The 27,503-nt window shown below is 40.5% G+C and overlaps 1 protein-coding gene across 1 annotated transcript; it reads right to left on the reverse strand.

The window, feature by feature from the left end:
• Window positions 1-31: 31 nt before the first annotated feature.
• mppe1 (metallophosphoesterase 1) lies at window positions 32-22,884 on the reverse strand. The gene is made up of 9 exons (XM_086272094.1): window positions 22,342-22,884; window positions 22,105-22,213; window positions 20,062-20,165; window positions 15,164-15,244; window positions 10,070-10,178; window positions 9,653-9,733; window positions 3,047-3,169; window positions 2,659-2,799; window positions 32-1,044 (listed from the first exon to the last, which is right to left on the reverse strand). Exons 1-9 carry the CDS (start codon window positions 22,590-22,592, stop codon window positions 859-861), a joined length of 1,185 nt encoding a protein of 394 aa, XP_086128220.1. The 5' UTR covers window positions 22,593-22,884; the 3' UTR covers window positions 32-858.
• Window positions 22,885-27,503: the final 4,619 nt, after the last annotated feature.

Below are 27,503 nucleotides of genomic sequence, written 5' to 3' on the forward strand. Positions count from 1 at the left end.
AACCAAATGCAAAAAACCCCAAATGAAAACAAATTTTGAACCGATTTTCTTATATTTTATTTCACATGAATCTGCAAACATAAAATATTTGTACCTATATATTAAGGATTTCGTCTGTCGCGTGTGATAACATCCTCCCTCGTCCACCAGAAAACTGTGAAACAGGCTTTAAGATTCTGATTATTTATTATGTACAGTTCATCAGAAACGTTCCAACGATTTGGCAAAAAACCTTCACAAACATTTGGCACAGAAAATCAGCAACAATATCTTTTTGTTTTTTCTCTGATATGCGTCATAAAAACAATGAGGAACCCGGATGGACTATCTGACATCGACGACAGAAACGAAGAGTGTTCAGAGTTGAGTGAGATGATCAGTGTGCGTTCACATCGGCTCACAGGTAACATCAGAGAGAAGAGACTTAAAGCACCTTCACCACCTTAAACCAGACCAGGGACAGTTAGTATTTACATATTTACTCCTTTGATTTGTGCTACCCGTGCCACGCATGCGTACTTTCTCACTCAGCGGTGAAGTCAGTGACGGTTACTTTTCCTCCGAGGAAGTTAAAACTGATGATTTGTAAGAACAATTGGGCCTCCGTCACAGGCTCTAACATCACCATCGCCATCATCAGTACCAGTAGTGATTAACTCTGAGTCCTTTAAAAACATTTAAAAATCATATAATGTCCTTCACAGTGCCTTTAAACACCCGGACAAACAAATCAAGGTTGTGCAGACAGATTTTTTTTTTTCTTGTCGTTGTTTTTGGTCCACACAGAGCATCCTCACATCAACTTACACCAAATTACCAGCTTATGGCTCTGTCCCGGTGGGCTGTGGCTAATGTAGTTCACAGAGACTTGTGTTTCCCCAGCAGGCAGAGGCTGAGGCACTGCAGCAGGCCTTTCATCCACAGACAGTGAGCGAGGAACAGCAGCAGCAGGCAGGCGCCGGCCGAGCAGTAAACGCTGATCACCGTGCTCTCCTCCGGCAGGAAACACTTGGACAGCGTGTAACTGCTCGGTGACACCGTCGCCTGGGAGAAGAAAGGGGGGAGAAGTGAGAAATAACGTGAGTTAGAGGTGATGAGTAATGTTTATACTGGCAGAGGTGGCTGCTTAGAGCTCTTCGTCCACCAGAGGGCCTCCGAAGATTGAAAATAGGAGCTCATTTTGAGTTCCTTTCTTCCTATTTTTTTTTTATCTGAATGAATCAGTTTTTTTTATAGCCTGTAAACAAAGGAACAACAGATTCAACAGAATCTCACCTCAGCAGATTGTTTACTATATAATTAAACACTTTATTAAGAAACTATTTGTATGAAAGAAAAACATCAAATTTAGGCCACCTGATTCTAGCTCACTATTAAGTACTGCTGCCTGACATAAGGTGGTTTCGGGGAGTTTGCGTGTCCTCATTGTTCTGAATGTTTCTCTGTCACAGATATTGGACAAAATCATGTTAGTTTAATGCTATCTTTGTTTTCCTCTTAACTTTATTTTAAGAGTTTCTGCTTAAATCAAGTTCAAACAAAAGCCTCCAGAGCAGCAAAGGACAGAGCACATAGTCAGGGACATATTCTCACCTGGAATCAGGATTTTGTAGCTTCTGGGATTTTGAGTTTTTAAAAAGAAGAAACAGGATAATTTCTTTCTCAAATATGTTGGAACAATAACTCAAACCTGAACTTTGAGGTGCTGGTTTGGTTTAATATGCCATTTGTCAGCTCAGGACACTCTCACAAAAAAGATTCAAAATCTTCACCTCCTTCCTTGGTGGAAGTGAAATTGATGCAAACGTGGTTGTGGATCACGGATCCGCGGCTGACAAATCTCCAGTAACTTTGTCATGCTGTCGTGCCAATTCGGATTGAAACCTCTGAAGAGTTTTTCCAGCACCTTGTTGAATCTAAACCATGAAGGCAGCCATGGAGTCAAAAGGGGGTTCAAATCACCACTGCCCTAAGCAATCATTCATGCTCACATACACGCCTACAGCCCATTTAGATTCGAAACAGTGGCTGGATGTTGGGAGCTGAGGGTCATTTTGACTTGCAATGAATTAGAGCTGCATTTGATGAGCGTAACAACCTGTCCAGGGTGTACCCCACCTCTCGCCCCATGACAGCTGGGATAGGTCCAGCCCCCACAACAACTCTGAATAGTATAAGTAGAAGACAATGGATGGATGGATTTTCTATAGACATCTATAGTTGATATATGTATATTTCTTACCTCTATAACTGTGAAGTAAAACCTCATATTGTGCCAGATGTAGTTTGTAACCAACTGCTCAATCCCTATTGATTCTCCTGAGGGAAACATCTGGCACAGCTGCTAAATTCTCTGATGTGTTCATCAGCTAGTTGCTTACAGTGTTTGCATGCTCAGCAGTGGCTTTCAAAGTATATCTGCTGGGGCCAAAAACTACTGTACGCCACTGAGACTGAACCATAACAGTAAGGTTGTGCACTGGGCAGCTAAACAGAGAGAAAAGGCAATCCACACAGAAACAGCCCAGCCATCCGGCAACCTTAATAATCTCTCTCTATAATACAGATTAATTCGATTATTTTTCATCTATTGCTGTTTGAAAAATGCCGACTTTAATTCGCACACTGTAAAAAGTTCACGATTTTGCTTTCACTCACAAGGATGAAGCTGGGGTTGTTTCTGTTCCTCCAGCTGAAGGATGGCACGCTGATTTCTGGGTACTTGTTGTCATGGAGAACCTCACATCCGCTGTGGGTGTGTCCGCTGAGGATGAGGCGGGGCTTAAACCACTGCAGCAGCTGAGGAGAGAAACCCATAACCGCTTCAGAGGCTGGTTGCTGCTCCCTTACATCACCAGTTTCATCATCACCATCATCATCACCATCGTCAGCTGTTTCTATACGAGACTATTTCTGACGGCGGGCTGTTGTTTGCCGTTTTAATTGGATGAAAACACTTCAGAACAGATCTGCGCTTTGAGAGAAAAGGAAAGAAAAAAAAAAGACAGACAGCGGAGGCGGTGTGGTGAGACTGCAGAGTACTCACTCTCTGTGAGGCCTCCTTCGACAGCACGTCGTACTTCTCTCTGAACAGCAGGTGTCGCTCTTCAGGCGGCGCGGCGTCCTGTCCTGTGCAGCCAGCGTCACTCACTCTGTACAGAGGATAGTGCTGCAGAACGGAGCACACAGTCAGGGAAACGTGCATGGATTTGGATTTTTCATGGAAGAACAGGAAACAGGCTGAGGGGCAGCTCAGTAACAGCATTTCTGGTGTCAAGTTTTTCACCCAGCCACGTAATTCCCCTATCAAACAGTTCATAAATACATCTGCAGTGATCCACGTGTCTAAACAGCCCTTTGCACAGGGAACATGGAGAATAACCACGTTCCCCAAAGTTTCACGATGCCAGACATGGTTCTCCTGCCACTCTGCGTTTCACTGGACTTGAACGTGTAATTCTTCCAGATAGAGCGGGCAATCCGTCAAAGTCGCTGTCACAGAGAGAGTACTGAATCGTAACACTCAACACACCATGACACTCATGACACCTTCTGGACTGAATGATGATTTTAGTTGAAAGGGCTTCCTCTGAAGGAAGTTTATATAAAGCATGGATCCCAGAGTGTGCGGCGTAACCTCGGTCAGAAGTTTCAATCTGTGTCATGTGACTAATTAAACCAATCACCTGCTAAAATCTTGTATATAAATTACAGGACGCTTTTCTCATTTATCTACTTAGTGCCTCTTTATCTCCTCTGTCCTCTCTATCCCGCCTGTGACTCAGGAATCAATCTCAGCACACAATGATGAAGGATGTCTCTGTCCCTAAAATGCATTGGAGAGCCAGAGGAGGCTTGCTGGAGGAGCTATAATCCTTGGATGCACACGCGGAAGTGTTTCTTTGCCTGTTGTGTATAAAAGATTCATGCACGCGCTTGGAATATACTGCAAAAAGAAAGGCTCTTTAAACAGCTATCCTCTTTATATGCAGTTTCAGTTATTTAAGTACATCAAACCTTCCTGTGTGCGATTAAGAAAAGCGTCTAATATCTTGTCACACCGTTGCACTGTTACATTTACGATCATAAAATACAGCAGCAGTCGGCTAAATAAAAGGAATTTATGATGTGGTTGTGCCAACATCAGATTTAATTGGCATCACTTTAAAATGAACCACAGAGGCGAGGATGTCTCATTTTGTCAAATGACTGCTGCCCCGACTCCTCTCTTCTCGTGTCTCCCTATCGCCTCCTCCGATCTCTGTTGGGAGGGACTATGAAGCGAGGAGAGGAATCAAGGATGTATCAACTGAGAGATGTAAATGGGAGGTTTTTTAATCATGCTCTCCTTTGTTCGTTGAAATAGCCAAAAAAAACGAGACTTGTAAAGTTTCTCAGGTGTTACCTTCTTACCTGTTCAACTTTGGAGCTACAAAACTTTGGTTTAGCACTACAGATGACCATAATAGGATAGTGCATTGAACTAGACTGAGAGACGCACAATATTGCTAAAAGTTTTCACTCATCTGTCTTCACATACATATAAACTTGAGTGACATCACATCCATAGGGTTTAATATGATGTCGGACCCTTTGCAGCTTAAACATGAGGTTTAGGGGTGAGTTCATTGGAATTTTTGATCATTCTTCTAGAAGCACATTTGTGAGGTCAGACAGCCATACAGACAGGTGTTCTATGGGGTTGAGTTCTTCCACACCAAACTCGCTCATCCTTGTCTTTATGGACCTTTGTGCAATGATGCGCAGTCGTGTTGGAACAGGAAGGAGCCGTCCCCAAGCACAAAACTGTCCAAAATGTGTTGGTATGCTGAAGCATTAAGAGTTTTTTAAGAGCCCCACACCATAATCCCCCCTCCACCAAACTTTACACTTGGCACAGTGCAGTCAGACAAGTACCGTTCCCCTGGCAACCACCAAACCCAGGCTCATCCATCGGATTGCCAGATGAAGAAGCGTGAATAGTCACTATGCTCTATATCACTGCATGATGTAAGGCTTGGATGCAGCTGCTCAGCCACGGAAACCCATTCCATGAAGCTCTACACACTGTTCTTGGGAAATCTAACATCCACATGGAAGTCTGTAGCGACCAGTGTTGGTCAAGTTACTTGAAAAAAGTAATCAGTAACTAATTACTGATTACTTCCCCAAAAAAGTAATCCCGTTACTTTACTGATTACTTATTTTCAAAAGTAATTAATTACTTAGTTACTTAGTTACTTTTTAAAAACACGATTTACAACCTGAAGAGGTGATAAAGCGATAGATCTTTCAGCCCAATTCTACTTTTTCTACATAATCCATCATACAAAATGTAATCAAATGGAAAAGTCTCTTTTTTTAACTTGTTTTATCAGTTTTAATCTTTTAACTTTATGCATCAAGCAAAAAATTTTATTATATGCAACATTCTCTGACTTGAATAAATTAGTTTAACATTTAAACCTATTTTCTACACATTCCAGCACATAAAATAAAATATTTTTTGTGTTTTCACTCACTCTTTCAAATAGATGCAAGTAAAACACAGCAGAAAATCAATAAAGTCAAAGACTCAGCAGTCCTGTTGCTCTATTTTCACCTGTAAAGCAGGACTGCGGTAGGCGGAGGTTTACCCCGGTGCAGGTGTGCCGCGGTCAGTTGAAGAATCCGCGAGTTTCAAAGTAAGGTCAGTACTTCCACGCTTTAAACGCTGCACGCTCATACTCTCTCCCACAATCGATGTGATCCATTGTTGATCTGCACACAGCTGTTGTCACTAACGGCGCACTCGCTTATGTCACTGTTGTGAGACATTCTCGCAAAAAATCACAGTTTTAGTAACGCAGTAACGCAGCGTTCCTATGGGAAAGTAACGGTAATCTAATTACCGTTTTTGCAATAGTAATCCCTTACTTTACTCGTTACTTGAAAAAAGTAATCAGATTACAGTAACGCGTTACTGCCCATCTCTGGTAGCGACTGCCTCTGCAGATAGTTGTCACCTCTGCACAGTATGCACCTTAGCATCCACTGACCCCATTATGTGATTTTAGGTGGTCTCGTTGTTGTTCACTTCCACTTTGTTATTGTTATTATTAAATTTCATAACTGGACTGCACAGTTGGCATCAGAGATGGGCATAACGCGTTACTGTAATCTGATTACTTTTTTCAAGTAACGAGTAAAGTAAGGGATTACTATTGCAAAAACGGTAATTAGATTACCGTTACTTTCCCGTAGGAACGCTGCGTTACTGCGTTACTAAAACCGTGATATTTTTTGCAAGAATGTCTCACGACAGTGACGTAAGCGAGTGCGCCGTTAGTGACAACAGCTGTGTGCAGATCAACAATGGATCACATCGATTGTGGGAGAGAGTATGAGCGTGCAGCGTTTAAAGCGTGGAAGTACTGACCTTACTTTGAGTTTGATTCCATAAAAAGTGACAAAAACATTAGTGTCCATCGTGCGTGGGAAGAAAACTTCTTTTTACAGCGAAAAAAACCCCTAAACTTCCAAGCAAGCACCGAGTGCGCAACGACGTAATGAGAAATTCACAGAGAAACTCGCGGATTTTTCAACTGACCGCGGCACACCTGCACCAGGGTAAACCTCCGCCTACCCCAGTCCTGCTTTACAGGTGAAAATAGAGCAACAGGACTGCTGAGTCTTTGACTTTATTGATTTTCTGCTGTGTTTTACTTGCATCTATTTGAAAGACTGAGTGTAAACACAAAAAATATTTTTTTATGTGCTGGAATGTGTAGAAAATAGGTTTAAATGTTAAACTAATTTATTCAAGTCAGAGAATGTTGCATATAATAAAATTTTTGCTTGATGCATAAAGTTAAAAGATTAAAACTGATAAAACAAGTTAAAAAAAGAGACTTTTCCATTTGATTACATTTTGTATGATGGATTATGTAGAAAAAGTAGAATTGGGCTGAAAGATCTAGCGCTTTGTCACCTCTTCAGGTTGTAAATCGCCTCCTGAGAGTGACCCATTCTTTCACAAGAAGCAGTCTGCATGTCTAGGTGCTTGATTTTATACACGTGTGGTCATGGAAGTGATTGGAACACCTGAAATCAATGACTTGGATGGATGAGTGAATACTTTTGACAATGTGGTGTGTCTCTCTCAAACATTCAAAACTGAGCTTTGCCACAAAAAGGAGCACATATTGTCCTTTTCAGATCTGCACACACAAGCAGCCCGCCATCCTCAAAAAATAAAGTTAATAAAGGCAGTGTCATAGGCAAATGACAGTTAATCTCTATTGCTATTTAATGCAATTTCAAGGGCGCTTCACTTACAGGCACAACTGTTTTCTGCGATCAACTAAAACATAAAACACCTGACCTTTGTGCTGCATATTTTACCATCAGATGCCATAATTTGATGGGTTTGGAGAGAGAGGTGACTGCCACAGTTTTATAACACAGGATAGTGTTATTATGAATTACTGCCTTCATAAGACAGACAATATGTTCACAAATAGTAAATATTCCCTAATTTTCTGCAGGTCTGTACTACGATGGAATTAAAGTTTGAGTTTTCTAAACAGGTAATTAGAGAGTCGAACATTTTTGAACCTCATTTCATTTTCTGTTAAATCGTATATTTGTAAAATAGATAATTAATTCTCTTATGCAGACACGTCTCCTAAATGTAAAAAAAGCTGACAGAGCATTTAAGTAGATTGTTCGATGTCAGCTTCAAACACAGTTGCAGACCTGTTGTAAAGCAGCGTGTAATGGTCATTTCATAGAGTTGAACTTACAGCTTAACCCAACATCCCTGCAAACCACACAGCAATCAGTGGACGCTGTTTTCAGGGTCTTGTCGATCAATCGCTAACCTTTAAAAAACATCACCTTTATCTCTAAATTTGGTTGAAAACTAGGACGGGTAAAGTCGTATTTTAAGGCTGATGCAAACATTTAAATTCAGCCTCGTTTCAGTCATTCATTGTTACTCCGCTGAGATATTTTCTGCTGATTGGAGGCCTAAAAGCTCTAAATGATGTGCAGCTGTTGAGCCTAAATTGTTGTTAAATTAGTTTCAAACGTGAACGTTTGGTACACGTCTGGATCACAAATACTGTTCAAAAAATGCAAACATATATATATATATATATATATATATATATATATATATATATTTTTTTTATATAACATTTGGCTGAAATTTTATTTGGTTGTTTTACACCATTTATTTCAATATATAATAAAAAAACTGTAGTTTTTTGTCAGTGTCTGTACAATGATTGATAACCTTTTTTAAGATTCCCAGTTTCAAATATTGAGATCAGTGTATGAATAAGTGATCCCTGTGAGCCAAGAGCTCCATCTTCACGCAGTTTTGTTTTTTCTGTTATTGGCTTAATGTGATATTATTGTGGTATTCTTAGACAACTCTGGCTGTGACCACTGAAACCTTCATTGCCTCCTGCTGAAAGCTTCTGCTTGTGAGGGGCAGCCAATTAGAAGAAAGCGAGGTTAAGTGAGAGAAACAGTTTGAACTGGGGGCCAATTTTTTGAAATTATTTGCAACTGTGGTATGTGGAAAGCAAAAGTAGAAATATGGAGATGGAAAAGCGCATGATAGGTCCCTGTTAAGTATAAAATGTTGAACGTCAACCGTGTGTTTCCAAAATCAGTAATTAAGTATGAAGTTCTAAATATATTAATTGATTACAGGGTCAGCTGAGAGGAAAACCCAAATGCAGATAGAAAGGCTGGATGAAAAAAAACTGACAAAGATCTTTAATTAAAAGTCTGATTAACCATCGTCCAAAGAGGAAAACATCAAAGTCACAAAAGCGAAACTAACCAGGAATGCCAGGAGGCACAGAGGATGAAGGCAAGAAGCTCAGGAGGGAAAACTGACAGTCCAGCAAAGACAGAAAGAAAGACACAGCTAGATATACACAGAGTGCTGATTAAATAGGTCAAAAACAGGAAGTAAAACCACAACAAGACGCACAGAGAACCAAACTCAAAGGTAAACGCGAACACAGACACAGGAAGGAAACGGAGAAAATAGAAACGGAAGAAAAAAAGCAGATGCACACCAAAGAACACAAAATGATTTTTTTGTACATTGAAAAACAGATTGGGTACCGGAAGCGATACCTTCCCAGCATGACTCAAGTTTGACAGACATGCACCGCTCTGCACAGCAGAGAAGAGATTATTATTATTATCATAGCTGAAGCTGATGTGAAGACTTCAGCATTCTAAATGAAACCATGAGGATATTTTCCAGAAATACTACTTTGTAGAAAGAAATTTTGTGAAGGTCTTTGTGTTGTTTTTCTTCTGCTGGAGCGCAGCAAGAAGATTCTGCCCTTAGGAAAACAAAAAGAGAGACATAGACAAAAAAAAAGACTACAACTTTGGAAAAGAACTTTTTTTCCCTCCCTTCTTTTGTATCCAGCACAGGCAGCTGAATTTTGCACAAAATGAGGTGTTTGGATTTTGTTTCGTCCACAGCGTAGAGCTGGGACGCCACTTGGGGGCCATAACAAAGACCGATAACGCATTCAGTGTACGCTCGGGTACGCGAGTGTTGAAAAGGCTAATCACGTCTTCCGCTGCTAAATGTTATCAGCTTCTGATGAAGTCTGAGTGGAGTCATGCAGTTTACCTGTAACATGATGGGGGGTGTGGGAGGGTAGAGCTGCGAGCCTTCACAGCCGTCCATCACTCCGCTCCCTGACTGCGCGCTCTGCAGAGGAGAAAACATAAAGAATTCATCAGCTGTCTTGTCCACAACCTCACAAAGCATCCTCAAGCATCAGGTAACATTTTTATTTCATATCGCTACACTGCCTCTGGTTCTGGTGCTGTGTGCAGAAAAAAAAACCCCTAAAAACTAAAAACACAAACCAGGCGCCACTTCTAATGTGCTTTTATAAACACTGGATGTGTAAGAAGATCAAAACACCTGCTCCGGGTACGTCTTAATTTTCTGTGCGTGCATCTCGAGTGCCAGTGGCAGAGTGCATTCGAGGCGCTGACAGTGTAAAAATGTGCGAAAGACTCCTAGAAATTTTCCTCCCACCTGAAGAGAACAGTTGAGGTCCCTGGAGAGTTTGATCAGCTCTTTTTCCACCGACTGGCAGATGGGACAGCCGTCGCCGTGCAGGGCCACGCTGTTCACCAGCAGAAAACTGACGAGAGAAGGAGATTCTCAGTTAGTCTGGCAGGAAATGTAGGAAAAGCATCGTTATCAACAAAACAACATCCCAGTATCATTGGCTTTTAAGTAGATGGCGAACCTGTTAGAAAACAGTTGCAGTTCTCAAAGCCGCATCTGAATTCATTTGGAGTTGCGTTTCTGGCCACCTGACAAATCTAAGTCCAATATTCACTCTCTGTTTTTTACCAACTCCAGAGGGAAATATCTGGCTCTGTGTTCGCCAGCTTGCGGATAACTGTGTGCGTCTGCTGTCTGGTGAGCTGAAAACGTGTGATGAGAGTAAACCAGAAGAGTAAAACAATGAGCCGGGCCCGTAAAGGCGAGGGCGAGCTGCGGATCCAGAGCATTAATCTCTGTGTATGTGTGGCCCTCCTTTTTTTTCGCATTGCCACAATGTTTTCACGTCACCTTTGATACATTATTATAAAATTATTGCTTACAGCTGCTTTAAATAGATCCTAAAACTAGAGCTCACATGGAGGACAAACACTGCTGCACTGTGGGCGTTTTACATCAGCGCCGCTAAAAAAAAAAAAGGGAGAAGCACATAACCATTCTCTGGGCTTTTTGTTTAGATCCTTTTATAATATATTACAACACAACAAAAGGCCTGTTCTCATGTAAATGTAACGCAACAAATGCAAATATGTTACAGTACTGCTGCAGGGAGCACAAGCATTTACTGGATGTTTTAACCCTAAAGTGACCAGTCGAGAGTTTCAAGGATCATTTATGACCTTATTATATTTCATACAAGAACACTGCACATTATCACTATCTATGAGAGACGTTCTAATGTGTTCTAATGCAATTAATTGGCGTTTTTTCAGGTGTTTCAGGTGATTTTTGCTGGAATAAAATCAAGCCCCCAGCCTTGTTGTCTGTCTTTAAACACATTTGTGAAAGAATAGGAAAGCTGCTCCTTTATCACAGCAGGTACTTCTGCATGTTTTGATTTAGCAGTTTTACACCAGATGGCCTTCTGACACAATCCTGAGTGGGGGGATACACATTTGTGAAAGAATGGGTTGTTCTAAAAAGCTCACTGAATTCCAACTTGGTGCTGTAATAGGATGCCGACCGGGAGCTTCATGGCTGAGAAGCTCCTGTAGGTGGAACGTGTAGTTGGCACAGTCACAAGTCATCACAATCTTTTATTACTTCCACGCTTCTGTTTTAAATAAAATCTAAACACACATCCTGTTACTAGTTTGTCTGAAATCTTTTGTGCAGAAACATTTTAAACCCAGGTTTCTGCAGCACTGCTCTAATTCTGTTAGCCACGGTTCACTGTCAGCATCATTAAGTGGTGATAAGAATTGTAAAAATCTAAAGCCTAAAAATTATTTTTAGAAGTATACTGGAGTCATTAAGCTCCGTTTTATCTCTACAAATGAAAATACTAAATGACACATGATGACCGATGACAATTATAAACGAACGTGGACAAGAGAACGTGTGACATCGAGGCACAAAGAAACCAGAATGCCAGTGACGTAGTAGCTCATCTAGCTCTCGATCCACCACAAATCACAGGTTTTGTAATGTGTGAAGTACAAAAAGAAAGTGATACGTTTTGTTCTCATAGGTTGGCTGAATTGCACAAACTAATGACAAATAAAAATCCTCAGTTTGTTTCAGTAAAATCTGACCAGTTCTTGAGGAAATGGAAAAATCTCATGGTCTGTGAGTTTCGTAGATATTTTGGAGAGTTTTCATTATTATTTAGTCTTTTCCGTGACTATTCTTGAATTTTAGTTTTTTGAATTGCTTGGCTAGTTTAGCTGTCCTAGTGTTTTTAGACTTCTTAATAGATATTTGATTCTTTACGTTATTCTTGCCTCCCTAATGTCTTCTTGCATTTTGTCGTCTCTGTTATGTGAGTCCCCATTTAGTTACTTCCTGTTTTATTTTGTAAGTCTGCTCTCTCTGGTGCCTTGTTGCTAGTTCTACTTCTTGTGTTATTGTCTTAATTAGTTTAAGCTGTGCATTGTTAGGCTGGTGTTTCCACTCTCCCTGGTTAGCCTCACGTGTCTATTTACAGCCTCAGCTCCTATCTGTTTAAGTCATACTGTATCACCGTCTGTCTTTCCTTGTGTTTGACTTAATACCCTGCATTTGTTTCCCTTTCCTGCGAATACCTGACAGAACAGTGCCTGTAAAATGGCAAATATGACCGTGACCTTTAGCACAATTCTGGTAAATACGCATTCAGCGATCACTTAGTTGGCTTTTGAATTTTTGTGAGTTCATGATTCATTTTGGTTTTAGAATAATCTATGTGGGAGTTTTGTTCCTAGTTTCTTTTGTATTATATGTTATCTTGTTTATATTCCTCACTATCTCCCTGGGTGAGCCTTTTATCTTATCAGTTGGTTCTTAGTTTTTCTATTTATAGAGGAGTTGCTTTAATTTAGCCCCCCCTCCCTCCTTCTAGAAGTAAAAAGGGCCTTGTTTGTTCTTATGGTTCAAGTTTTAGTTGTATTTAGTTGGATGCCTTCAGTGTTCTATTCTAGGCTGTGTTGTGTGTAGGGCTGCCACAAACGATTATTTTGATAGTCGACTAGTCACCGATTATTTTTGCGATTAGTCGACTAATCAGATCATCATCCATTGGATGTAAAACGTTCAGCTTATTGCACCAGCAGCATCTGCTCTTATATAACTATCATTAGCTTACAGCTTTAAGTGTTTAAGGTATGTGCTAACTAAAAATAAAGACAAGATGATAGTTTATTACATTTTAATGAAATTTGCAGATTGTTTCGGTGAAGTTTAATAAACTCCTTGCTATCTAAAATATAACAGGACACTGGAGAATATTCTCGAGCATCTCACACTTCTGATAATCAGCTGTCTGCTTGACGTTTATTCAGCTGTGTAAAAACTATAACTTTAATCTCAGCCAAACGGATTTACTTAGGAACAAATAAAATACTAAAAAAAGCCAAACAATAACATTTTTAAGTTATCTAAGTGACTCATATATATTTAACCTGAGCAGCGAAAGACAGCGGTGTGTTTGAAAACGATCTGCCGGGAGTCCAGTGTTCTCACTGTCCCTGTTCTCCCTGCTTGTAGATATGTGTGTATGTAGGTGTGTGGGTGCAGGTGTTTACAGGCACCTTCAGGCCTGGTGGGTGTGGCCCTGGCAGGTGATTGGCCACACCTGAAGACCATGACACACCTGCAGCTGATCAGGCCTCATCTGAGGAGCTACTTGAGAGTGTGGTGGAGCTCTCTCCGACACTGGACAATTGCGTGGCTTCACGTTAGTCTCTCGACCGGTTTCCTAGTTTAGTCTGCTGCATTATGGTGTGTCTGACGGCTGCCTCTGTTATTTTCCCAGGAGTAGCGTGGAGATGAGAGGGCAGCGAACACTCCAGCGTATGATGTAGGATTCATATTTGAATGACCGCAAGCTGCCCATTTCCTAAGGCACTGAAGGGGCCACAAACCATAACATTTCAGAGCTGGTATGATCCTCTCCTGGAGGCTGTCTCTGCTCTGTGCCAAACATGCATCCTAACTCTGAGCATGTCGCACATTTTTTCCACAGGTCTGCTCTTTGTCTGCGTATTGACACACACAAACCGTTGTTTGTGGACAGCAAAGGCTCTTCTCCTGGCATGCTTTGCATACAGGTCCAATTTTCTGACTGCAGAAGCAACTCTGTTACCTGCAGATTTCTTCCTGACATTTGTGTTCCTTCAGTTTTCTTTTTGAATTTTCTGGGCCTGGCAGTCCTGCACAGTTTGGGAGTCACTTTGAATTCTCCGCCACTTGTACATAATTTTCCTTGCAGTCTAATGATTTATTTCAAATTATTACAGACTTCAGTCTTTTTCCTGAAGACTCTAAGGGGTTCTTTAGATCTTGGCCTAATGGCGCACCATATTTCAGTGGCAAAAAAGACCAACAAGAAGTTTAAAATAAGATGTCTGCTACTCCCACAGGCAGCTCTGATAATCAGCAAACCTAACAAATATATGTAACCCAATATAAGCCATACTTTTTCCATGTGACTGCTTCATTTATGCCATAAATTACCATGTTAACTAATAAATGTCCATTTATCGACTCATTTGTTTTATCACCATTATTAACAGGCACGGTTTCAAATATGTTTAAATGACTGATTAGACTGCCGGAGGAAATCATTCCCACATGTTATAATTTTACAATTATTAATATTTAATAGGGCTTTTTTTTTTTTTTTTTTTCCTTTTCCTAAAAGAAACCTTGCAGCATGGCTTAGGTTTACATCTGAACAAACCTCTTCTGGAACAATGTCCTGTGGACAGATGAAACCAAAGTGGACATTTGGTCATAAAGCAGCACCCCTGGCAAAACCCACACACAGCATATCAACAGAAACGCCTCGCACTGATTGCCACACACAGCAATCGAAGAGTCACGATTTGCGGTTGTTTTTCAGCCACAGGACCAGGGCAACTTACTATCATTGAGTTGACTGTGAACTTCACCATAAACCGAAAAAAAGCAACATGCCATAGGTTGCTGTTCATGTGAGGTTGTATTTATGTCATTTTAAGACGTGCTAATATGTCCTGACGGGTAAACCCTACAAACAAGACTGTATCTAATTTTCCTGAGCGTTTCTCCTTTTATTTAAGCTGTCCTGTAACAAGTTGTGTTTAAAGCTGAACACAAGAATTTCACAGTAGTTGAATATTAAAGGGTCTCATCTTCATCCTATCTTATAATCCATCATATTATGGAGGGTACTTTGTTTTTAAAACTGAGCGCAATCTCCCGACACACAATTAAGACCTCGGGAACAGTTGCCTGGCTCGTCTAAAAGCACCTCTGTGGCACAGGCCGACTCAGGGGATTAAACCGTCGACCTTCCCGCATGCTGAGTCACATGTTTGTCCTGCAGGCGTGTCACCAGTTTTTATGTTTACATTTATGTTTCACCCTCCCGTCACTCACTTGACGCCCTTTTTGGTGACGATCCTGGTGGAGGAAGCGTTGAAGACCTTCTCAAACCGCTGCAGCTTGAACCAGTCCATCCTGCAGGGAGACACAATACGCTCATCACACAGCACAAAAACCTGCTGCTCAGTCTGCCGTGTCTGCCTGTCTATCACGCACCGTTACATAACAGCTGTGCCAGCATGCTTCCCGCTGCTCGGCTAGAATCAAACCACATAGGAGCATGTCTACAAAAGCTCACATTTCTGAGTCACACATGTCAAATACCAAGCATTTAAAAAAAAAAGCATGACATTGTGTTTTCTTCCCCTGAGAAATTAAGAAAAGAGTCTCCTATAAGAAGGCTGTTACATGCTGGACACAATGAACACAACTTTTCTGCAATTTAATGCAATCCATCACAAAAAATGTAGTTTAAAGAAATTACCAGAAAGACAATAAAACCTCAGTGAAACCACCTTATTAAAAATAAAAGCTAAAATCTTTTTCCTTTATGACTTTTCTATGGGAATTCTTAACAAAGGCAGTGACGAAATAAATAAATCTCTTCATCGCTCATCTTCTGCTTTCTTTTTTTAATAATTTCTTTTTAGATTTCTTCTTAATTTTGCTCCGAATATCACCACAATCTTACAAAATCTTATCAGGGTTTTTTTAACAAATAAATCTCCTTCCTGAAAACGTTGGGCCAACCAACAAAACAAAAAAAGCACATATTAACATAATTTCTTAATGGCCTTTGAAATCAGTGGGCTCTGTCATAACTGGCCACAGCTGAATATGAAGGGTTGCAAGATGATTAGCCATTAAGGAGGGAAAAAAAGAAAAGAAAATTACCTTTAATTTTAAGGCCATTTAACTCTCCTTTTGTCTTGTAAAATATTTGACATTTTCTCATCATCGGGGTGATAAAAATGACGCTTAAAGAAGGTAAAACTTGGCTTTCAAGTGCTAACAGGAATGTGTCACCTCTGATGAAGGGCTGCGAGTTGCCATTTTTTCCCTGCTTGAATGGGTCACAACATAAAAAAGTGGGGCGTGTGAACGCCATTTCAAAGCCTTTTCCATGACTTGGACTTGAGACAGCTTGATGTCCAGAGTTTTGTCTTTGAACACTCTCAAACATGCCGCGTATAGGAGGAGAAGCCGTGCTTGTCAGAAACTTCCATTAGAGCATAAAGAAAAGAAAAACTACCGTGTCATAACTGCACTGAAGGGAGGATGTGGCGACAGTTGATCAATTAGATCAAATGATCTGTTCAGTAGTTTAAAAAGCATGCTGAGAAAACATGTCAAAGGTTTGCACACTATTTGGCTCCAATTTAACGATGCTTGAACAAAGTATCTTCTTTGGATTTGTGTTGCTTTCCTTTCGGTGTATCTCGCACCTAAAAGATGTTGTATAGATTTGTGTAGGTCTGAAGGAATATTGTAAGATGACCAGGAAATTCGATGAGGGGCACATTGTGATTTATTTAGTGTGTCTATTTTGTTCTACAGTTATCCAATCCAATCCAATTTTATTTATAAAGCACTTTAAAGCACAGGAACATAGTGCTGTACAGAAAATAAGTTAAAACAATAGAATAACAGAAAACAGCAAAATAAATAAATAAAACACATAAAACATAAAATTAAAACAGCCCTATATTAAAACAAAAACAAGATAAAACAGCATCGAATCACCTAAAAACAACTGAAATAAAAATAAAAACCAACATCTCACGTGGTGTCAAAGGCCAGGGTAAAGAGGTGGGTTTTCAAGAGTGACTTAAAAACAGATAAAGAAGAGGCCTGTCTAATCTCTAAAGGAAGCTCGTTCCACAGTTTTGGAGCTGCTACAGCAAAAGCACGACCTCCTCTAAGTTTACGCCCAGTCCTGGGTATCTTCAGGAGCAGCTGATCAGCTGACCTGAGAGAGCGGGTGGGTGTATAAGGCTGTAGCAGCTCAGAGAGATAAGATGGGGCTAGGCCATGGAGAGCTTTAAAAGTAAATAAAAGAATTTTAAAATGAATCCTAAAAGAAATGGGCAGCCAGTGAAGTGAAGCTAAAACAGGGGAAATGTGCGCAAACTTTCGAGTGCCTGTTAAAAGACGAGCTGCGGCATTTTGCATTTTGTAGATGACTAATATATGATGCGCTGACCCCAATATAAAGTGCATTACAGTAATCCAGCCGAGTGCTAACAAAGGCGTGGATCACTGTCTCAAAGTGCTGCCGTGAAAGAATTGGCTTTATTTTTGCCAGCTGCCTGAGGTGAAAGAAGCTAGATTTTACCACTGCCTTAATTTGATTATTAAACTTCAGATCACAGTCCACTTTGACCCCCAGGTTTGTGACAGTTGGCTTAACATACTGGGTCAGGGAATCTACATACACATTGGGGGTCTCGGTGGGGCAACCAAAAACCATCACCTCTGTCTTTTTATCATTGAATTTTAAAAAGTTAACAGACATCCAAGCCTTAATGTCATCGAGACACTGAAGTAATGGCTGTGTAAGGTATCTGCCTTTTTTCTTTAGAGGGACATAGATCTGACAGTCATCAGCATAAAAGTGGAAAGCAATGCCGTGCTTTCTCAGTACAGAACCAAGAGGAAGCAGATATAAAGAGAAGAGGAGGGGGCCTAGAACTGAGCCCTGTGGGACACCACACAAGAGGGGAGCGGAGGACGACACATAGTCACCGAGACTGACACAAAAAGTTCGCCCCGCCAAGTAGGACCTGAACCACTCCAGTGCTGTGCCCCTAATGCCCACCAGTGCTCCAAACGAGAGAATAAAATGGCATAATCCACGGTATCAAACGCAGCTTTTAAATCTAAAAGCACAAGAACAACACAGTCCCCAGCGTCAGTAGCTAAAAATATGTCATTAAAAACTTTTAAAATGGCTGATTCAGTGCTATGAAAGGGTTTAAAACCAGATTGGAAAACCTCTGAGACATTTTGCTTTTCCAGGAAGGCCATTATTCGGCTGTAAACTACCTTTTCAAGAATTTTGGAAAGAAAAGGTAGTTTGGAGATAGGCCTGTAATTTGCAAGAACCGTAGGATCAAGAGCAGGTTTTTTAATCAGGGGTTTGACTACTGCATGTTTAAAATCTTTAGTTAGAGCAAGATCAGGTGAACTTGAGCCATCCATAAGTTATGCATGGAAGACTTCCCATGATACACTGAACACTTCTTCTTCACTCCATATGGAGTTGGTTTATATGCTGCTATTATATTATCTAATTATTATGAATAATGTCATAAACGTTTTTTCTTCCCTCTGCTGTGGCGTGAGTTTTGTCCTGTTTGCTGTTTGTGGTCTCTGTGTGTTGTACCTTTGTTTTCCCCTCATTCCCTAACCGGTCATCAGGACTTCTTCCTCCCTGATGTTCTTTGCTTATAAGGAATTGCTGGTTTTCCTTTCTCTAATACTGCATGCACTTGATCTCACAAAGAACCTAGAAGATGCAGATTGTTTTTCTTTATAGTCTCTGAAATAACTTGTCGTTAAAGATAAGACTTATAGAATCAAGATCTTCTGTGCAGCCGTTAGCAACATCTCCTCACAGCAAGAAGGCTGAACCTTCCCAAGGCCGTTCTGTGTGGAGTCTGCATGATCTCGCTGTGCCCAGCGACATGCACGTTAGAATAACTGGTGAGTCTAAAGCAGCCGTGGATGTGAGGTAGATTAAGCGCTTAAAGTATAAAAAATAAAAGTGCTGTTTGGGTAAATGTTCTTGGTCAGCACTACATAACTGCAGTTCCACTTCAATGAGACGTGGCGTCTCCTTCCTTCTTTTTATCCAACCTGCTATCAATATAATCATGTAATCTTTTTACTGATTTTATTTATTTTTAACACTTATTTTTACAGACACTTTGTGTTTTGCATAATGTATCTGAAAATGCATTCTGCTTCGGTTTATCAGACATTGAATTTTCTGTTGTTTTGCCGTTGGTGTTAACATCCATCAGATCTCCAGTGAACCGCAGAGGGTTGGGGTTAAGTTGCATTTTAGCCAGAAGCCAAAAGAGACTATTTTCAAAAAGTAGACGATGCTGCCTGTTATTCCTCCATAGTTCTTCTCTTGTAATATTTCTATTTGGTCGTGCAGATGGAATTACTATACAAATGGGTTGATGTGAACCTAACCCTAAACGAACAATACCAGCAGTTCATTAGTCTGTCAATATTTAACATGTAGCACAAACCTCCCTCTTTACAGCTCAGTACTGTCTTGAAACAGCTGGGCACAGCTGTAGCTTCCAGCAAACAATACTCAAGCAGTGTATTTGTTGCTGAATATTTTCATCTGTGGATTAATACACGCTTGCTGTATTACCAAGCTGCATGACGGAAATGTGAGACTGCCTCCAATAAAAACACTACCTTTAACACCGATATTAGTAAATCTCTTAGTTTTTAATGTGACTTGTTAATATATACTACGGTGAAAGCACCACATTACTGCTACAGCAACAAGACAAAGCAAAGACCCTCCAGCGATGGCTTCAGACCTGACTGCATGTGATGCATCCAGCCACTGCTTTGTCTTATTAAAACTGCCTCATGGAAATATTCAATCGCCTCCTTGCAGTTTATGTAATGTAGACAAAGTCCTCTTGCTGTGCGGTGTAGTAGTAGGAAAGACAGTTATTGACTTTTTTGGGTGCCACATTTAATGTTTCTCTTGCTTTAAAAACTTTTCAAGGAGGCAGGTATTTCTGTAACTAGGGCAACAAAGAATAGCGCTGAAAATCGTTCATACTGAGTCAGAGGTAAAACCTGTGCTTAATAGAGAAGTCCCTCAGGCAAAGGCCAAGTAAAACCAGATCAACCGGTCGCAGAGTAAAGGTTATGTAATGAAAACTGAAAAACAATAGCATACAGAATGTGCTTACTCGTAATGGAAACCGATGTCATGATTTCCAACCAGTACAACCAGTTCCGTGTCAGTGGAGTGTCTGAACATCCTGTGGAAGCGACGCACGTCGTCCTCCCAGTGCTGCGGAGAGAACGACACGAACACAGCTGAAGTTTCAGGCCTCAAACAAGAAAAACTCCCCGAAGAAGCTCACAAGCGTTAATGGGATCTCTGAGGGTCGCCCAGCAGCCCTCACGGGCGGCTGAGATGAGTTGCTTTCATTCAGATTCAGTTTTGCTTCTGCGGGACTGAAACTGCACACAGAAACAGCCTTTAATTGCATCAGTGCTGTGGGTTTCATACGTCGTGTCTCTTATTTATAGAATTTATAGGATGTGGGAATTTGGAGCAGTTTTCATCTCTGATTTGGCCACATTTTCAAACTAAATGTAACTATTTATTAATCAGTTAGGTGATTTAGGGGATTAATGAGTGTGTGGGAAAGTATTTGGATTAAAAAAGCAGAAGATTTGATTCTTTTTAGTAATTTTTAGTTAAACAATATTTGGTTGTCTGACTGTCGGATAAACAAAGCCGGCAGTTTTTCCGAACATTTACAGAAGAAAGAGTGAAGGAAGATGCCTCAAACAAATCGTAAATCAAGCACATAACACCAAATATCATCGTTTTCAAGTTCTTCTATTTCACGATAAGCTGGTTTTCTTCATTTTTTAACACCATATGTTCAATATCTTTTGGTTTTTGGTCAATTTCTGAGGCTTGAGACAAAATAAACACTTGGTAGATTTGCAGAATGAGCAAATAGGAGACTATTTCACTAACAGAGTGATCTTTAAAGTCAGTTGTAAGGCGAATACGACACCCTCGCCTTGATTTTCATTCAAAACAGTGAGACTGTCGACAGAAAAGAAACCAAACATATTTGAGCGCAGCTTCACATTTTTAGACGTTCTTGCTCTGCAAATTTAAAACTGGTGAATGATATTTGAGAACACGCTTCTTTTTGCTTACACTGAATAGCTTTTCTTTGTGGGACAATTTTTGAGGCTACAACCAAAACGATGAAGTATTTGATCAGTTAGGTTGCTCGCAGAATGAATGGTTATGGAACTGTTGGTCATTCATCAAGCAAACATCCAACACGGCTCCTGAATTTGGGGTCTGAAATGTGCCAATTTGTTTCTATATTACTCTTTATACTGATTTAATTTAAATAAGTAGGGTTTTGGACTGTTAGCAGAGCAAAATGGGGACAATTTTGCACCATTTATTACTCTTAGCATATTTTATTCTGTGTGCAAGCTCTAAATCCTTCAAGTGGAAGCCAGTCAGGTCGTGAATCAACCACAAATGCTAAAATCATCATGCTTTTCTTTCTTTCATACCACTGTACGTTGAACACCTTTGCCCTTGTGGCCAGTTCTCTAACCACAATAACTAATTTCAAGATGTCCTCTTAAGCTGCAGGAGGAACTCCTCAGACACAAATGAGGCAAATGATTAGCCAGCAAAAGAAATAAATGACAGACTGATCTATTCACCTGCTGCAGATCAAGTCTCAGTACTCTCAGCGTGAATTCAAACACGCAGGCCCTTCCTGTTTTAACACAATACAAATTAAAAGAGTTGCCATTCAAAGAGTGAAAATGAGGAGGAATCAGCGAGTGGGTGGGTGGAGGGAAAAGTAGATTAGAGGAGATTTTACTGTCTGAGGCTTTGTGTTGTGTTCCTCTCGCTCCACTTGCTTCTATCTGTCTTGACAGATTCCATTTTATAACCCAGTAATAGATTTCTGAGCATTCCCAGAAGCTCCCCCCCAACACACCAGGATGGATGTACCATGGCGGGCTAAGAGGATAACTGGTGCAGCTGTTTTCCTCAAAAACCTGCAGCCTCTGGGGCCCGGATGGCAATAAGATTAGGATTATTATGACCAGAGAACACAGAGCTTCTGCTCTGCATCCACATACTCGAACACCATCATAATTATCATAATGGGGGGGGGGGGGGGGGGGGGTGCAGAGCAATGCAAGAAGAAAAACAGGGAGCTCTACATTACCTTCTGCGAGCTCCACTTGCCTTCGTCGAAGATGTCCCCGAGAATAAAGACTATCTCGGGCCTGAGCAGCCACAGAGCGGTCTGGAAAGCCCTCTCCATCTGCCATTCCCTGCGCGTTTGGACACAAGTCAGCGTTATTGGATGTTGTTGTTTACAAATCACTCCTGCAGAGCCCCGGGCACAGACGGACGGATGGAGGGCAAATATATATGAGAATACATGCAAATGAATTATTACCTCCTCAGCTTGTCAAACCAGTGTCCTCCGACGGCTCCGAGGAGGTGCGTGTCCGACAGCACCATAGCGCGGACCGCAGAGTCCACCGAGTGGCCGTCGATGCCCTCTCCGCCGCGAGCATGGCTGATCTTCGGCCAGGCGCACTTGAGGATGGTCGGAAAGTAGATGAGATACTCGCAGAAGAAGAAGGCGCCGCCGACCACCCCAATCAGCACCACCGCAACCACCCATTTGACGCTAAACCTCGGCATTTCTTTGTTATTCGGCGTTCGGGATGCCCTGAACTGGCGCACTGGCGGTGATGGAGCGGTCCATGAGGCATCTTCACCTCGTCCAGACCCCACGGTTTAGGTCTCCAGCCGCGTGATGCTCATGGCAAGCTCATCTGGATAAAAACAGGCTTCGCGTGGAGTCCGGTTGATTCCGAAAATAAGAGAAAGAAAAACAAAGTTTTAAAATGCGCCTTGATTTCAAGGGGAAAGCAGTGAGAGAGAGAGAGCAGCCGCCAGCCGCTGTTTCTAAGTCGTAGGCTCTCATGCGTTAAGCTGGAAACAACACATCCGGTGTGCGTTTTCAAAATAAAACGGGTGACACGATATCTAGGGGACACAAAAACTCCATGCTTTCTGTAGTACAGTATATAGTATATATTTAGGCTTTCTTAAGGTTCAGAAAGTTTCTAAAACTTAAATTATTTTGGAACTAATTTAAATACCTCTGGATTCAGGCTCCACACTGGGTCAAGCCTTTATATATATATGCCTGTAGTCCAAAGACTGTAGGCTAATTGGTGATAATAAACTGACCATAGGAGTACCATACTCTTGTAAAACATTAATGATAAACCAACTTTAACTTGTCTTTCAGCTAATGAATTTATCAGAGTATTATTTCATAAACCACCAGCTTGCCCTGTGCCATTGAAAACAAAAAGAAAGATGTCACATATGATCATAGATTACCAGAGGTGGCAAAATAACATCAAACTTGTAAAAACGTTCTTTACTTAAGTAAAGAAAACCAGTGTTAAAAAAAATACTCCACTAAAAGTTGAATTACTGAAGCAATTTCTTTACTCAAGTATAAATGAAAAAGTACAGACTCTTAAATGTACTCAATAAGAAAATAAAAAGTATCTCCATTAAGGACAATATTCATGCAAAGGTAACTAAACATTGATATTAATAACATAATATAATAGTACTGTATTAATAAAATAATAAAGCAATTTTAGTACACGAGAATACAAATGTTATTCCAATTTAAAGTCTAATTCTCACTTCGAATCTATTATGTAAGCCATAAGGAGTGAAAGAGAATTTTACAAACAGGAGGTGACTTTGCTTCTAAGCTTAAACAGAAAAATTAGGACTGTCAAGGGTTAAACTGAGATTTGGCAGTTTTTTGTTTTGTTTTTTTGTTTTTTTTTTGGGCGGGGGGATTTACAAAATCCACAAAAAACAATGGGCTGGGAGGTCAGTTCCTGTATTATGACGAAGGAACTGACCATTGTTCCTTCAGTTGTGGTGGTGGTTTATAAGATTGAGGAAACCTGCAGTCAGCTGAGACAGAAGAAGTCACTTGGATGAGTGACGAAACGTTACTCCCACTGAAAACGCTACGTCCAGATGAACAGAATCAACTTTTGGAGAATAGAAGTACGGATATTAACATTTCAACCACACACAACATCCACAAAGGTAAATGCATTATTAATAACACAAGTTAGCATTCATGCATTAATAATAATGAAGTAGGTCAACATTTTTGATAATTTTCAGCCCTGCCATCCTTTGGTGACCTGTCCAAGGTGTGCCTGCCTTCAGTTCCTCCTCTCCTGTGGGGTCAACTAGTTTGGTTTCAGTAGAGACATCATTTGTAGTCATCTACTTTTACGATTGGGATTGAAACTTTAAATCTGATAGTCAGGAATTCTTTCCTTTTTTTGTAGCTCCAGTCATGTTTTAGTTTTTTGTTTTTTAACTTGTCACTGCTTATTAGTTGTGTAAGAAAAATATCAAAATTTCACATGAAACCACCCAAAATTACAGGACATCAATGATTTTTAACAATATGTGAGGCTTAACTGAGGTTAACTGATCAAATGCATCAATCAGATTATTAATTAAAAGCGATTTTCTTATATGAAAACACTCTGGATTGAAGACTTTAGTTGGGGGTTTTCCATTTTGTTATAATTTATTATTAACTTCCATGAAAGTATTTTTGGTAAGATAAAGCAACATTTTGCATTTACACCAAGGCAAGCTGCCACAGCCAGCGATGGGAGCTGATACTGAGATGGAGTTAAAGTAGCCAAACTGCATAAAACTAATAAGGCGTTAATGAAAGTCTAGCAGTCAAATTGTTTGGCAAGGATGGCATCAGAGAAATGTATCAAATATCAAAAAATTATTCTACTCCTACGACACTGCAGCCTGCTTCTATTAACATTAACATGCACATTGTAACTATCCAGTGCGGCTGTTCTTTGTGAGTTTGTGCTGATTTTAAAGAAAATTTAAACCGCTGGCTTGTCCTTTTATTTTGAAAATACTAGTAATTTCCTACAGTTTTCTTCCTCCTACCAACTGCGATCTTGACTAATGTGTATTCATGAGAGAGAGAGAGAGAGAGAGAGAGAGAGAGAGAGACATATGAACAAAAAGTAATTTAAAAAACAGAGACCTCCATCTGGAAACAATAAAACTATTGAGTTGATAAATTCTAATCTGATCAGTGATCAGTAAAGCTTGACAAACAGATAAATGGAAAGGAGCCAACTACTATGGGACAAATGAGATTAAGTGATTATGTGCAGAAATCTAATCAGCAGGAGACTGCTTATGTGTGCAGCTCCAGGTCAACCCTGAAACTCGAAGCAGCGAGGAGTTTATTTCACACAGGAAAAAGCTCCAACAAAGCTGCTCCAGTTACGCCACCGAACTGCTGTTACCTGCTCAACTAGTTGGTTTGGAGGAGCCCTGTGCCACTGCTCACACGTACAATGAAAAGGATTTACACCCTTCACTTCCCCCCATCCCGTCTTGACCCTCCAGCATAGATTCAGCGCAAGATCTGACTTGTGAGGGAGCAGTGAGGAAGTGGAGCAAAGGCAAACTGAGTAATGATAGTGTGACTCAAAGGAAGTCCTTCTCAGTTTTCAGACTTGTGATTGGTGCGTGATGGTGAATGAGTATTTTTGTCTCTAGACACCAACTGGGTGGGGACTCCAAACTCTGCTTCCCTACAGATGTGCAGCTTCTGGAGAGTGTCTCAAACCGCTCTCAAGTTGCACAGCTTTGTTTAAATTCTGAGGCTGGTAAATCAGTCTTGTGTCTTACTCATCTCAGTCTCAAGGAGAAAGTATTGAATTCACTCTTCTTGCTATTCACACATACCTACCACTGGCTGGTGTTTCAAATATCATGTGTAGCTGTGAAACAGAGTAAAAAGCCTTATTTTCAGAGTAAGAACAAAATCTGATACATTTCATATCATTTACCCCAATATTTAGTTGATCATAGAGCGAAAACAACAGAAAAGTCATGTGATGCTGAAAGAACAACCTGCCAAACTGTCTTTTCCATCAAGTGGATTTGTCAACAGGCTGGTAAAACGATGATAAAAAGAGAAAGCTAGTATGGGCAAATACCTCAGCAGTTTCAAAATTCATTTTCTTGATGTAAAAACTGCAAAGAATTTAAAGCTTTGCGTCCTCTCCAGCGCCTCGGGCACTGCCGCATTAAAAATAGTCAGAGAAAAAACAGAGTCTCACAACTTGGCTGTCAGACTTTTGGAGAAAATGCTTCAAAAATAATTGGACCTCCTCCTTTTCCCCCTTCTGGCTCCTCCATGGTTATCAACCTACCAGCGTCAGCATAACATCAGAGGAGATGCCGTGCTTTGTGTGCGCAATGTGTGTGAGTACGTGTGTCTGTGTGATACGTGGGGAACTAAATTTACCACAAAAAAGAGGGTGTGGGAACATAAACAGGTTCTAGATATATCCTCTCCTGGGAGCCAGGTTTATGTTGCCAGTTCACAACATCTCAAAGACAAAGTACCTACAATACAGTATTTGAGAGAGTATCGAAACGATTCCTCTCCCACAAGCAAGCATTTGGTGATAGTGGGGAGGAAGAACTCCCTTACAACAGGAAGAGCTCCCCAGTAGAATCGGGCTTAGGAAGAAAACTGGTTTGGAGATGAGATGAAAAAGAAGCGTTAGAAGAGGAGCACCCGCAATTACCAAACAGAAAAAAAACTGCATAAGAAATAACTGCATAAGAGCATATGTGCTTTACTATAATTACTACGATTCAGGAGGTTCATGCATAGACAGTATAAAAGATGGATGTAGTTTCCAGGTTTGAAACCTGCATTTTTTTTAACAGGGGTGCAGCATCAGCTGAAAAATGTCCAGTTTTATAGAAATTTATAGGGAAAGGGCTCTCAGCTGCCTCACTCTGTGACCTCAGTAAACACTTCACAGGTAAGTTTACAGCATCAGTCTTTAGTTTGAGGTCACTTAACCCTTGTGTGGTGTTCGTATTTTTGTTACTCAGCCAGTGTTCATGGGTCTGGTGGACCCGCTAGAGTTTTGGCTTTCCAAATTAACACTATCAAACAATTTTATGTTAAATTACTCAACAGATGTTTACTTCATCCCAATTACAAACCATATGAACAGCAAACATGGTTAATTTTTTCCCTTTACCTTTGTTAGATCACATTTATGAATTAATGTGCTTCTCGTTTTTCTTTTATATAAAATGTTATAAATAAATCAGTTATAATCAAGTGGAGTGAGTGGAAAGACACAACACATTTACACGTGAAAAAATAATTAATTGTTTAATTTTTCTTTTGAAAAAAACTGAACACGGGTCTCACAGACCCGAACACCATACAAGGGTTAAATAGTAAAAGATGAACTTCACAAAGTTCACTCCTCCCTAGTCTCATCCACTTTCAAAACATCAAGATGCTCAGCTTGAGGCATGAAGGTGCTTGCATCAATCTTTTAAGCTGTCTGTGGATCCATTAGATATTGTAGAGAAAACAAAACCATCAAATCTATTCAGCAGAGGTTGAGCTATCCTGACTTATATTCTCTGGACTGCTCACTAGTAACAGATGAAATCAGCAGGTTATTTTTA

The sequence above is a fragment of the Aulonocara sp. 'chitande type north' Nkhata Bay genome, linkage group LG18 (genome assembly GCF_057382095.1).
Source record: "Aulonocara sp. 'chitande type north' Nkhata Bay isolate Kocher_YH1m ecotype deep benthic linkage group LG18, A_spYH_male_GT1.1, whole genome shotgun sequence".
NCBI lineage: Eukaryota > Metazoa > Chordata > Actinopteri > Cichliformes > Cichlidae > Aulonocara > Aulonocara sp. 'chitande type north' Nkhata Bay.

Bases quoted from the DNA above. Each gene is read 5' to 3' on its own strand.
- mppe1 (XM_086272094.1), bottom strand. From the start codon at position 22,592: ATGCCGAGGTTTAGCGTCAAATGGGTGGTTGCGGTGGTGCTGATTGGG. The intron at 22,214-22,341 runs GTAATAATTCAT...CCAAACGCGCAG, and splicing joins TGGTTTGACAAGCTGAGGAG to GGAATGGCAGATGGAGAGGG. The intron at 3,170-9,652 runs GTAAACTGCATG...TCCGTTCTGCAG, and splicing joins CACCCCCCATCATGTTACAG to CACTATCCTCTGTACAGAGT.